Source organism: Lampris incognitus, chromosome 15 (genome assembly GCF_029633865.1).
Source record: "Lampris incognitus isolate fLamInc1 chromosome 15, fLamInc1.hap2, whole genome shotgun sequence".
NCBI classification, from domain to species: Eukaryota; Metazoa; Chordata; class Actinopteri; order Lampriformes; family Lampridae; genus Lampris; species Lampris incognitus.
The window spans coordinates 3,656,987-3,671,196 of NC_079225.1; the positions used below are offsets into that span (position 1 = coordinate 3,656,987).

The following is a 14,210-nucleotide window of genomic DNA, read 5'->3' on the forward strand; positions in this document are numbered from 1 at the left end:
TATGGTACAGGGTGAGCAGTTCCAGCGAAGAGGTTGTGGCTCACGGAGGCCGACGGGGGAAAAAAATCACCACATCCTGGAACTTTTTTTATCCATCCATCCATTCATTATCCAAGCCGCTTATCCTAGGTAGGGTCGCGGGATGCTGGAGCCTATCCCAGCAGTAACTGAACACATTTCAAGACATTATACAGAGAAATACATCAGTCAGTTTAACACGTAGAGAACTGGTCAATTTTAACATCTACATAAGACATCAGCATCAAATATATTAAAAGAAAAAACAAAAAATAATACTGTCAACATCAGACTGTACAAGGGAGCTGCAAGCTTAAATATAGATATTATGCAATTCATATATTTTTATTACCAAGTATTTTCCCTATTATTTGAGAAGTCTTCATAGCTTCTTTTGTTCGTTGTTAGAAACAGAGTCAAAGACATGTTGTAGTTCAGCACAACACAACCGGATATGAGGTGTGATCTGAAGCACTTTAGCCTCATGTATGTGATATTTGCAGACAAGACAGATTGACAAGACACATTGTTAATGGACTGTGAGTCTGTGCTACAGATCAGAAACAAGACCATGTCTTCTAAAATTGGTGTCAATCTTTTAAAGCTTAAAAACATCAACTGAGCAACTTCAACCCAGAGCCCTTGAGAGCAAGTACATTTATAGAACAAGTGAGAAATATATTGAATTTCTGTTTTGCACAAAGAGCATAATGAATATCTTCTTTAAATCTATGCAATAATTCATTGCAAGGGTAGTATCTATGTGATACCTTCATGTGAACTTCTTTTATTGTATTTGGAATGAGGACATTATTAAGGTCTGACCAAACTTCCTCTGCTAAGACTTCTGGAGAACTTAGTTTCCATAAAAGAGTCGATTTGGGAAAATAAGTCTGATCTGGGGTCAGTATTTTTCTGATATGGCGATTATTACATCCTGGAACCTCCGAGGCGAGTTGTCAGCACTTTCAATTGCTTCCGGTTTGATTTCGCAGCGCTGTGGTATTTCAAATGAAAAGTCCTCGAGGGTCAAACGCAAGGACACATGAATTATGTCGAGTTGCACGAGGGACCTCCGCTCTCTCAATGACGAGACAAAGCAGCTACTGCATATTTTATGAAAGCTCTTGCCCTGAAATGTTGACTTCATCCCTTTTTTATGACTTGGGGGTGGGGGGGGGGCGAGCTTTAGGCTGGCCGTACGTTTTTAGCCGTTAATGAATTTGGCCCCCACTGTCAGCATACACTAACACTGTGTTTACTCTGGAGCTTATTTCGGTGTTTTTCAAAATACTTTTTTATTAAGGTTTTGTTTTAGTTTTTTTTTTTTTTTTTTTTTTTTTTTACAAATTGTTGTGATTTAATCTATAAAGCTTGGCAAGGTTTTGCATGGAAATGTTCAAGCCTTTGGGTCTTAATTGGGCGCGTGTGACAGTGACGAGTGGTTTAAATCTGAGTTCGGCGCAGAAGTTTCCTAAAATTCGGTCACCGGAAGTTCCGTGTTTGTAGTCTGGCTAGTGTTCGGAGCAAACGCAGTTAACATACGATCTCTCGTTAGTGTAACGCTTGTTTGTCATTCTTTTTTAATTCATTCATTTGTGCATTCATTTATCAATAAATCATTGAATTTACAGTAGCAGTTTTCGTTATGCAGAACCCCCCCCCCCACATTTCAGAGATGGTTTTGGGCCGGGGGGGGGCTTTATTGTGAAATCCCGGAGCAACCAGAAGAAGAATAGGGTTTTGTTGTGGTACCTTTAACGCTGTCGCAACATTTGTCAGACATCCCAGGAATTCAGCACGGCCGGGAGCTGCTAACGTAACGCTAGCTCGCCACATTAAGGAAACTCTACTGTATAAACTGCGTCTTCATCGGCCCTCCGGTGACGAGTCTGTCGTTTATGTTCAAGCTAATACGAGTGGCGAGGAAAGCGGCGCCTTCACTCACGGGTAAGTTGAGACGTCAGGCAAAACATTAACGTTTGTTTTCCGAGCTAGCAAACCGATAAGCTAACGCTAATTGACAGCCTGTTGTTGAGTTAGCTCGCTAGCCGGGTCGCCTAACAGCAAATGGATGCCTTTTGATTAGACGCAGGCCGAAGTGGCACCAGTGCGCCGCAGACAACTTCTCTCTGTGATCCGCATTCTGCAAGAACAGGTGGATGTTTACGCAGATAGCACAAATATATTTGCCACTTAAGTTTGGCTTCCTTAACGTCCCAGATTACTTATGCACTTGACTGTTTAGTAAGTGGGGAGGCGCTGCCTCCGCATCTGCACCCGGTCAATGCCATGGCCTGTCCAGGTGCTTCCGAGTCTGATACCGGAGAAGAAACTATGCCTTGATCAGTACCAGTAGATATCAAATATGCAATAAATATTGCATTGAATATAACACCCAGTTTCGACTCACCAGTGCATCACAAGCCCAGCTTGGTCTTAGTAATGTTGCTTCATATCTTTTCATGTGTCCATTCTGTTTACTAGTTTGATTATTACGCCATTGGTCTCTGGCATTCTTGTGTGCATTGTCATTATGAGTTGCTTTCCTTTTTCTTTTTAAAAGCACAATGCAGATGTGAAGTCTAACATCGTCGATCTTGACACCATCTTCAACCCTTGGTACCCGCCTGGCAAACCAGTACTGTGTGCTGCCTTGTTTATCTGTTTTGCCGTCAACATACATGTTCTTACATGAAGAGAGGGGAGAAATCCGAAGGATACAGGCAGATGAGACCCAAAACATTCCCCGCCAGCAACTACAGTGGCAACAGCCAACACATGCTCCAGGAAATCCGCGAGAGCCTTCGGAACTTGTCCAGGCCTTCTGACCCACCCAAACTGGATATGGGGGGTGCTGGAAAATTGCTGTCCGAAGACCCTCGGCAACAGGGGCGCAGTAGCAACCCCAAACACCCCTACCACAAGGCTTTGCAGGAGATTCGTAAGTCGCTGCTGCCATTTGCCAATGAGCCCAGTGCTCCAAGTCGGACAACTGAGGTTAATAAACAGATGATGCTGGAGCTCATTTCCGCGGGGTTTGAAGAGGTGAGACAAGGGATACATCTGTGTTTGCTTTAATGTGAGACAAGCTGATTTCAAAGATTAATGAGCAATGTCATCCTAAACAAGTCTTAGTTATAAACTATCATGGTGTGGTGCACTGTTTGCAGGTGTCAAGGAGAGAAATGTATGGATTATTAAATTCATGCAAAGGGGTATGATAAACTGGAACAGACATTGTACAAGAGATTTCTTAGCTGGCAAGAACTTTGACTTTTTGTACCAGTTACTTTAAAGGTATAGCTCAGTTTCTATGCTTTTTAATTTGTGTTCTTTATGTAGACTCAGACAAATCCCATCCATAGACAAGACTCGTCCACAGTGTTAGTGGTTGTGTCAGGAAGGGCATCCGACAAATCTTTATGCAGATTGACAAGACCGTACCGGATCGGTCAAGGCCCAGGTTAACAACGGTCGCCATTGGTGCTGTGCCCTCACAGGGTACCAATGGAAACTGTAAAATCTGCTGTGGCGACCCCTGAGAAACAGGGAACAAGCTGAAAGAAAAAGACGTAGAGTCAAGACAAACTTGTGGATATTGTTTTAATGTCGGTGTGAGTTTGAAGGTACATTGAATGGTGAGTTAAGCCTTGCTTAGTTTAGTTGATGAATATCTGTTGGATCATTAGCAACTCCTGTCAAAAGAAGGGAAATGCACCTTTTCTAAAGTTGATCACTGATACTTTTTTTTGCTAGCCTGGTGTACTTTTTTTTTAGGGGGGGGGGGATTTTTTTCTCCCTTTTTCTGCCCAATTTTATCCGGCCAGTTACCCCACTCTTCCGAGCCGTCCTGGTCGTTGCTCCACCCCGTCTGCTGATCCGGGGAGGGCTGCAGACTAGTACATGTCTCCTCCGATACATGAGGAGTCATCAGCCGCTTCTTTTCACCTGGCAGTGACGAGTTCTGCCAGGGAGATGTAGCGCATGGGAGGATCACGCTGTTCCCCCCAGTTCCCCCCAACAGGTACCCTGACCGACCAGAGGAGGCGCTAGTGCAGCGACCAGGACACACCCACGTCTGGCTTCCCACCCGCAGACACGGCCAATTGTGTCTGTAGGGACGCCCAACCAAGCCGGAGGTAACGCGGTGATTTGATCCGGCGATCCCCGTGTTGATAGGCAACGGAATAGACCGCCACGCCACCAGGACGCCCCAACTTTTTTTTAAACTATTTTCACAAGTATATGCAAAACCCTAGAAATGAAATTATAGTTTTGAACTGTTTTTGTCAGTAACACACATATCTGTCACCCCCCTGCTATAGAACAAGACTGCATCGTCTTCCATCCTAGAAGAAGACGGATGTGTGTGTTATGGAAAAATAGTTGAAATATTTAAACTGATTTTTAGGATTTTGCATAATGATCAGCTTTGGAAAAGGGGCCTTCCCCTTGTTTTGAGAGGGGCTGCTAATAATCCCAGTAGACATCCAGACATGGAGCTAAGCTAGGCTAACCTCACCACCTTCAAAATGCACACGGAGAAAAAAGCGATCCGCAAGTTTGCCTGACTGTTTAAGTAGGACACATAGTAAAAACCCTAGAAACCAAACCATCCCTATAAAGCAAATAAGCTTGAGTGTTTCTTTACATAGATAGGCTTTTTGTGGTTCATGTTGGGGGGGGGGGGGTTAAACAAAATGTTTAACTTTTCCCACAAAAGCATGTAGACTATCGCGCAAACATTTTTTCTATTAGTTTTTAAATGTCCCAGGTAATGAAAAATGTATTTTCATTCTCTTTACCTCTTATATATTTGATTTACACATATCTGACACCATGTTCTAGAAACTGACACAAAAATCGTTTCATTTCTGTTCATGAGGATGTTTTTCTCTTCCTGACTAGTTAGGTCTACAATCATTTTTAGCTACTTCATCCTGCACTTGCAGGTGTACACTAACAATTTCCTATGAATGGGAGATAGAGAGGAAATGACTGATCTTCTACGACCAAACTGAAACTAGCTAATGGCATATCAGGGTCCAGATTCCTCCAGAAATGCCTCTAAAAAGCATTATTGGCTGTTTGTCAAATCAAACTCCTTTCTCATAAACTGCCACGAGCCATTCTGTTTCATTCAGATAAACACAAACTGCAGAAGTTTACTGTGTGCCGAATGCTGTTTCGTGGGACCTTTAAACCACACTCACATGTGGCCGCACTCATTTATTTGCCTTTTAAATATTCTTTAGGAAATGGTGATTCGAGCTCTGAAGCAGACCAACAGTCGCAGTATGGAAGCAGCTATAGAGTACATTAGTAAGATGAGCTATCAGGACCCGCTAAGAGAACAGATGGCTGCTGCTGCTGCCCGCCCCATCAACGCAAGCATAAAAGCCCCAGGTAGGTAAATGGTCCACTGGGACCAGCTGCTGGCTTTCTCCCCCTTTTATATAGGCTTGCTTGTGAAATCTTGCCATTGTTGCAGGATTAAGACCTTTGTCAGTGGAATGACAATACATTCTGACAAAGGCAGTGAGGCACTGCATCACTTCCCCGTGGCAGGACTGCATTCATGTTGATGGTTAAGAATTTGTGTATGGCGTGCTTTTATAATGTTGGTTGTAGCCAGTGTTTATAAATCGCCATTTCTGCTGCTTTGACTGTTTTTTTTTCTTCTACACTTGTGTGCAGGTGCTGCTCATATCACGCAGCCTGTGCAGAGGAGACAAAGCTGGAAGGGTTCTAAGGAGTCTCTGACACAGAGACATGGTCCCCTCATGGTGGAGGGAATAATGTACCGCTCCGACAGTCCTGGACCCCAGGGAGATCTGGCGGCACGTGCGCCACCTACCTTCCCCCAGGGTCACCCTGGTAACAGCCAGAGAGTAAATGCTCCTCTGCCACCTCAGGTGCGTAGTGTTACACCTCCGCCAAACCGTGGTGCTACCCCCCCTCCACCCACCTGGGAAGGCAACCCATCAACCAAGCGCTTCTCTGGCAACATGGATTACCTAGTACCTCGTATTTCTCCGGTACCTCAAGGAGCATGGCCTGATAGTTACCAAGCCCCAGCATCCCAAAACCCGCGTGGGATCAGCCCGGTGCCAATGGGCCGCCAGCCTATCATAATGCAGAGTTCTGGGGGGAATAAGTTCACTTTTCCCTCTGGCTGGTCTCAGAATGGCTCCTCACAGCAAGACTACATGGCTGGGAGTAGCAGACAGCCCCCTCCCCCATACCCAGTTAACCAGAGTAGCAGACATAGCCCCACTGACCAGCAGGCTGGAGGGCCTGCATCGTCTCCCTCCTACCTTAATGGTAGCAACCTTCCTCAGTCTCTGATGGTACCCAACAGAAACAGCCACAACCTAGACATGTACAACTTGGGTTCTCCTCAGTCCTGGCCCCAGGGCCAACTGGCCCCTGTCCAGCCCCAGTCTTCACCAGCTAACAACAATAACCAAGACCTGTCAACCTCATGGCAGCACAACATGCCTGTGCGCTCAAATTCTTTCAACAGCCACCAGCTGTGCAACAGACCATCCCACCCGGCTAGTTCCCAGCCCTCTGCTACGACAGTCACTGCCATCACACAGGCCCCTATCCTACAACCTGTCAAAAGCATGCGTGTCCAGAAGCCTGAGTTGCACACCGCTGTTGCTCCCACACACCCTCCATGGATCCAGCAGCCCCCACCTTCTCCAGCTGTAAATAATTACCCAGAGCCTCCAACGCCTCTGCCTCAGGTTCCTGTAGCAGAGGCACCCAGCTACCAGGGCCCTCCTCCCCCTTACCCTAAGCACTTACTCCAGCAGGCTGCTGCAACAAATCCCACAGCCTACGATCCAGGAGCCAGTAAGCCTAGCTCTGGGAGAGAGGAGGAGGATGAGGAGGGTTGCTGCTGCAGCAGCTCTGGCGACAAAGTGGCAGAAGGTACTGAGAGTGCTGCAGGGACAGAGAAAGAGAGGAAACAGATCACGACATCCCCTGTTCCTGTGCGCCGCAACAAAAAAGATGAGGAGCGGAGAGGGGAATCCTCTAGACTGCCGCTGTACTCTTCCCAGGCGTTCAAGTTTTTCATGGAGCAACACGTGGAGAATATTCTGAAGAACCATCAGCAGCGGATCCGTAGGAGAAAACAACTTGAGAGTGAAATGCAGAGGGTGAGAAATCAGTCATAGGATTAACTTTAGTTCCTGTAGTTAGGCTTTTCTGACATTGTCGGATAAAAAAATGATATATTCTGTGTTGTTAAAAGGATTACTTAGACATTTTGACATTTGTTTATTTGTAGTTTTAAAACATTTGACAGTTTTCGGGGGAAAAATCACTTGTGGTTCAGTTTTGCCCATGATGAAATGACAGCCATGGTGTGTAAAACAGCCGTTGTTAGCCATTTAATCACTGCTAAGAGTAGATGACAGCATGGTGGAGTTAGGTGACGGTGTAATCAGACAGTGACCAGTGGTCAATTGGTCAAGAGGGGTTAAGTTAAGATGTCAGAAAGTTTTGTGATTATTTTAAACTTTGTTCCTTTGGTGTACTATGTAGGTCACCCCCCACGTTATCTCCCCCACCAGCACAAGTGAATATGGGTTAAACCAAAAAGAGGGTGTCCAGGTTGCATAGCGGTCTAGTCCGTTGCCTACCAACATGGGGATCAGTGGTTCGAATCCCTGTCTTACCTCTTGGCTTAGTCGGGCGTCCCTACAGACACAATTGGCCGTGTCTGCGGGTGGGAAGCCGGATGTGGGTATGTGTCCTGGTCACTGTACTAGCACCTCCTCTGGTCAGTCGGGGTGCCTGTTCAGGGGGGAGGGGGAATAGCGTGATCCTCCCACGCGCTACGTCCCCCTGTTGAAACTACTCACTGTCAGGTGAAAAGAAGCGGCTGGTGACTCCACATGTATCGGGGGAGGCATGTGGTAGTCTGCAGCCCTCCCTGGATCGGCAGAGGGGGTGGAGCAGCAACCGGGACGCCTCGGCAGAGTGGGGTAATTGGCCAGATACAATTGGGGAGAAAAAGGGGGAAGAAATCCAAAAAAAATAAAAATAAAACCCTTCTCTGCCCATTATTCCCAGTCCACCTCCCAACCTCCCTCTTCCAAGAAGTTCTCTCAAGGGGTGCTTCCTGGGGAAACCTGGTGTCGTGTTGTGTAATGTAATGTAACACAATGACGAGAGCCAAGGAGAAAAAGCACCACAATTAATGGTCGATTGCTGTGGCTGCTCACCAGCTGGCAAGTCAGCGTAATAATGTCAAGATCCATGTACATTTCAAGACAGCTTCTGAGCTGTACATTGAGCTGTACATTGGGTGGCAGTGCATATTGTGACTATGCTTTTCACTTTCAAATAATATGTCCACAGCAAGTGTTGTGTAGGGCTGTCTCCATCATGAAATCTTAGTTGACGATTCATTTTCATACAAATAATCGCGATTGAACGATTTAATTGTCTTTTTTGGGGGGACTCCCCCACTTTTTCTCCCCAGTTGTACTTGGCCAACTTTTGCAGCATTTATTTAAATGCTGGTTTTTCAACCATATTGAACGGCTGCATTTCTCTGGCTTTATACCGCATTGCGCTGTTGCTAACATCTGGTACTGTAACGTTCATATTTAGACACTCGTCCGAAAGCTTCAGGAGCAGCCAGTTGCTGTGGCGGTGGCTGTCTTTCCAAATTCGGCTAATTGGGTGGGGGGGGTGGATCCATAGATGGTTTTTTAAATGTGGGGTATTAGCGCTTTTGACCAACACCTTTTTGCTGCAAATCCAACAAATGGCCTCTTCCAAATTATTTAGGCTCTCCTGTTTCATCTGGCTTTTGCAACTATGTCCATGTTGTTAATGTCAAACAGATGCTCGTTGAATTGCAGTCGTCCAATATTATAGAATATTCTAGAGTGAGCGTCTCAAGATAAACAGTTTGTTGGTGCTAACTCACCACTCATGTGCCAGGGTTGCAACAAGATGACATCATTAAAAGAGCTCCAGTCAAACAACTAATGATGGAGAACGATGTGGGGGTAGTAATGGAAACATGACATGCCTGTTAGTGTCATCCAGCTGTTTTGTACAAACGAATGGAACCGATTCTAACCATTATGCAAAATGATGGCGGTCAGCTCAAATAATGGCGGTCAGGCGGTTATTAATAATTGTGACAGCCCTACTTATAAGCAGTTATCCTGTTGCTAAGCAACAGCACCTTGACAGCAACAGCTGATCAAGAGCCCCTACAAGGGTTGGGATGGGGTGACGGTGTTGTGGAGAGGCTATTGTACAACCCAGAAATAATACAATGAGCCGCATACAAGAAAAAATACCAGTAAGCCAACTGGAAGCTCTCTGGGTTAGTTTCATCCCTTCAGCTCATCTTTCGATCTGTGAAAAGGGTTGTAGGCTAAATTAAGATGAAAGTCTTAAATAGTCTACCTTTTCATCTTCTCTTTCAGAATCTTTCTTCCCTTTTAATCTCTGTGTTTAAAACCTTTTTGTAAAAGATGACTTTCTACCATTTCAGTCTTCTATTGTCTCCTGTTCTTAGCTGTTTTCTCTTCTTTTCCTTTCCTCACTGTCACTAACAGCTGACGTAGCAGGTAAAGGTATTTCCTCTTTGCTGTACCTGAGTAGGCCACATACATCAGTCACCAAAGTAAGCAGTTGTTGAGAGACTGGCCCTTGTGTTTTGACTGCACTACATACACTCCTGTCCTGGGTTCGAGCCCCGGGGTAGTCCAACCTTGGGGGTTGTCCCGGGTCGTCCTCTGTGTCGAGTGTGCATGTTCTCCCCGTGTCTGCGTGGGTTTCGTGTGTGAGTGTGTGTGTGTGTGTGTGAGTGTGAGTGAGAGATGGTCTGGCGGCCTGCCCAGGGTGTCTCCCCACCTGCTGCCTAATGACTGCTGGGATAGGCTGTAGGATCCCTGTGACCCTGAGAGCAGGATAAGCGGTTTGGATAATGGATGGATGGATGGATGCATACATACACTCCTGACAACATGTTGGTGGCAGTGGCTGAAGGAAATGCATGCTACTCCATGCCATTCACCTTACTGATCCAACCACTGCTTGTGCATTATTGCGATGTTCTAACACAACTGATAACCTCTTGAGAAAACTCACCTCCATCTGTTATCATGTCCCACACTCACTGCATTCTGCACCAGTAGCATTAATTGTCTTTTTAATGGTTGATTATTTCAGTCGTTATTTTAACCTTAAGCAATATATATTTAGATTTTATTGAGCATCGTAGCCTTTCTGAGATGAAGAATGATGTGAAGTTGCCCTAATCTCTGTGTCCGGTGTCCAGGTGGGTCTGTCTTTAGATGCGCAGGAACAGATGCGCATGATGCTGTGTCAGAAAGAGTCCAACTACATCCGGCTGAAACGAGCCAAGATGGATAAGTCGATGTTCAAGCGGATCAAGACGTTGGGTATCGGAGCCTTCGGCGAGGTTTGCCTAGCCCGGAAAGAGGATACCAGGGCGCTGTACGCCATGAAGACGCTCCGCAAGAAGGACGTGCTGCTGAGAAACCAGGTGGCCCACGTCAAGGCCGAGAGGGACATCCTGGCTGAGGCAGACAACGAGTGGGTGGTGCGTCTCTACTACTCGTTCCAAGACAAGGACAACCTGTACTTCGTCATGGACTACATCCCGGGCGGGGACATGATGAGCCTGCTGATCAGGCTGGGCATCTTCAAAGAGGAGCTGGCCCAGTTCTACATTGCCGAGCTCACATGTGCAGTGGAGAGCGTTCACAAGATGGGCTTCATCCACAGGGACATTAAGCCCGACAATATCCTCATCGACCGAGACGGACATATCAAGCTCACTGACTTTGGCCTCTGCACCGGCTTCCGCTGGACACATGACTCGAAGTACTACCAAAGCGGTCAGGATCAACTTCTGTTTTTCTAATTCAGTAATTGTGACAAGTATGTATGTTGAAATGTTAAAATGTTTAAACGTGGCCCATGTTTCACATGGTGTGTAAGTCACTCGTACAACTAACTTGAAGTTTTAACCTAGGCCTGGGTAGTTTCATCCCATTTGCTTGAGTCTTCAGTGTGCACGAGAAGTTCAAGACCCCATAAAGTAACAGCCTTCAGTAACAAGAACTGGACCTACTTAATGCACAGAGCAGCACATAGTGGACCTGATGTAAAAGACTTGTCTCAGTAAAATCACTTAACTAGATCACCAGTTTGGCATTACAAAGCCTGACTTCAGGGCATCTGGGTGGCGTGGCGGTCGATTTTGTTGCCTAGCAACATGGCGATCGCTGGTTCAAATCCCTGTGTTACCTGCGGCTTCGTGGGGCGTCCCTACAGACACAATTGGCCATGTCTGTGGGTGGGAAGCCGGATGTGGGCATGTGTCCTTGTCGCTGCACTAGCGCCTCCTCTGGTCGGTCGGGGTGCCTGTTCGGGGGGAGGGGGAACTGGGGGGAATAGCATGATCCGCCCACGCGCTACGTCCCCCTGGTGAAACTCCTCACTGTCAGGTGAAAAGAAGCGGCTGATGACTCCACATGTATCGGAGGAGGCATGTGGTAGTCTGCAGCCCTCCCCGGATCTGCAGAGGGGGCGGAGCAGTGACTGGGACGGCTCGGAAGAGTGGGGCAATTGGCAAAGTACAAGGGGGGGGGGGGGTCCTACAAAGAAAAAAAGCTTGACTTCAGCTGTGTCTTATGTTCAGGGGACCATGTCAGACAGGACAGTATGGACTTCAGTAAAGAATGGGAAGACCCAGCCAGCTGCCGCTGCGGGGACCGGCTCAAGCCTCTGGAGAGAAGGAAAGCAAGGCAGCACCAGCGCTGTTTGGCCCACTCCCTTGTTGGGACACCAAACTACATCGCCCCGGAGGTGCTGCTCCGGACAGGTACGGTAATGCAAGAGAAACGTCCGAGCACGGGTTGAAGCCTGGGTGTTATCTGTTGAGTAGCTTAGCATCAGAGGTGTTAGTTAGTCCTCATCATGACACTTGAGGGCGCCATCATCTGTAGCAGTGCCAAGCCAGTTCACTCCAGGGTAGTTGGGGGGGGGGGGGGGGCTAGGGCCAAACTGGTGTTTATTTCTAGTGGTCCATACCTGTCTGAATTTGATGGGAAGACTCGATCACTGAAATGAAAAGCAGGCAGAGTACTCAGACGTAGTACCAGTTACCCATGTGAGAAGTTCATAGTACTTTCTACACAGATGCTGAAGTACTTCTTCACTGCAAAACGTTCAGACCTTAACTGCCCCCTGTTTTATGTTGCAGACTTTAATGTTTAATGTGAAATGGGCTTCTTTAATCTCTCCAAGGGTACACCCAGCTGTGTGACTGGTGGAGCGTTGGCGTCATCCTCTATGAGATGGTTGTTGGGCAGCCTCCGTTCTTAGCAACCACACCCCTTGAAACCCAGCTGAAGGTGTGTTGACTATTTCCAGAGGTATTCTTGTGCACCTGCTTAACATTCTGGCATGCCTATCCTAATGCCGATCCACTTCACTGTTGTTACCCAGGTGATAAACTGGCAGAGCACGCTGTACATCCCCCCTCAAGCCAAGCTGAGCCCGGAGGCGTCGGATCTCATCGTCAAATTGTGCCGCGGTCCCGAGGACAGACTCGGCAAAGACGGGGCGGACGAGATAAAGGCCCAGCCTTTCTTCAAGACCATCGACTTCTCCAGCGATCTTCGGCAGCAGGTTGCACCATACATCCCCACCATCGCCCACTGCACAGACACCTCCAACTTTGATCCGGTGGACCCAGACAAACTGTGGAGCAGCGACAACGAGGGGGAGGGGAACCACAACGACACCCTCAACGGCTGGTTTCGCAATGGCAAGCACCCCGAGCACGCCTTCTATGAGTTCACGTTCCGCCGTTTCTTCGACGACAACGGCCACCCGTACAGCTGTCCCAAGCCGATCGAGTATGAAGGCTACAACGGGGATGAGCCGGACTCGGAGGGCCCGGCACAGGAGGACGTGGAGCAGGAGGAGGGGGGGGGCGGTAGTCCCGGAGCAGTGGGGAGGGACTTGGTGTATGTGTAGCGTGCGGGCACAAGGGCGTCTCTGTCCTGCTGAGCCGCTGGTATGAGAAGAGCGGCTCTGTGGCCTTTTGGAGGGTGTGTGTGTGTGTGTGTGTGTGTGTGTGTGTGTGTGTGTGTGTGTGTGTGTGTGTGTGTGTGTGTGTGTGTGTGTGTGTGTGTGTGTACACGTCTATGCAGGGGGGCTGGTTTGTGTACAACATTTGACATGACACATAGGAAAGCATGTTTTTAAGGAAACACTATCGGTAGTAACACACAAAGCACTGCGCAGTACGGTCCCACTAACACCGTTGTTAGAGACCATGTACGTAGGTCATGTGATCACACTAAACGTGTACCGCGGGGATGTACAGGGTATGTATTTGTATTTTGTGTGCGTATGTATTTTGAGAGGAGGAAATGAAAATAATCAGGGTGCTTTTTTTTTCTTTCTTTTTTTTGACAACATATTTTGACCCCCCCCCCCTCGCGAGCCTTAATTTATTTAAGAAATGTAAAACAGTGAAGCTGTTTGGATGCCGTTGGAATATGGGAATTTTGATGATGGAATGTGCTTCTATTGGAACTGTATAATTTATTTTTAACGACTGTTGCCATGGGGATGAGCGGTTGTGGCTGGACTTGTGCAGGGATAAATAACGTTATTCATTGCTGTGCCTTTTGATCCATATTTTGCTGTCTTTCACCAAATACACAGGCCTCGTAATCAGACCGGCATGGGGAAATGAGAATAGATGTAGTTTGCTGAGCTAGATTTTCATTTATTTTTCTAATTTAAACCTGAAAAGTGTATTTATAAATGCTCTTGTATAAAGCTGATGTAAATATATTTTACTCTTCCTCATCCTCATCAGTTAGGTGATTTTCCTTTAGGGCAGGCCCTCTTCAGCATCCCTTGCTCCAGCTTCCCATTGATCTCTGAATATGTTGATTGTTCTGCTTATTGTGTAGTCATGTTATTGTGTAGTCATGTTATTTGGGGGGTTTCGCAGCCAGTTCAGAGTAAAGTAAGACTTACTGCCAAGGCCTGTTCTGAACTACATGACGAGGGAACGACTTCCTCCCTCTGACAGCTCATTAATATTAATACTGACAGGCGTCCGGGTGGCGTGGCGGTTTGTTCCGTTGCCTACCAAC

The 14,210-nt window shown here is 47.0% G+C and overlaps 1 protein-coding gene across 1 annotated transcript; it reads left to right on the forward strand.

Annotated features, from left to right (window-relative positions):
* The first annotated feature begins 1,867 nt into the window (after positions 1-1,867).
* Positions 1,868-13,074, forward strand: lats1 (large tumor suppressor kinase 1). The gene is made up of 8 exons (XM_056294583.1): positions 1,868-1,968; positions 2,585-3,066; positions 5,277-5,427; positions 5,719-7,190; positions 10,343-10,925; positions 11,732-11,914; positions 12,340-12,446; positions 12,541-13,074. The coding sequence occupies exons 2-8, from the start codon at positions 2,713-2,715 to the stop codon at positions 13,072-13,074; spliced, it is 3,384 nt and encodes a 1,127-aa protein (XP_056150558.1). The 5' UTR covers positions 1,868-1,968; positions 2,585-2,712.
* The last annotated feature ends 1,136 nt before the right edge of the window (positions 13,075-14,210 follow it).

Coding starts and splice junctions, on each gene's coding strand:
- lats1 (XM_056294583.1), top strand. CDS start 2,713: ATGAAGAGAGGGGAGAAATCCGAAGGATACAGGCAGATGAGACCCAAA. Junction 7,191..10,342: donor TTGAGAGTGAAATGCAGAGG/GTGAGAAATCAG, acceptor TCCGGTGTCCAG/GTGGGTCTGTCTTTAGATGC. Junction 11,915..12,339: donor GGAGGTGCTGCTCCGGACAG/GTACGGTAATGC, acceptor AATCTCTCCAAG/GGTACACCCAGCTGTGTGAC.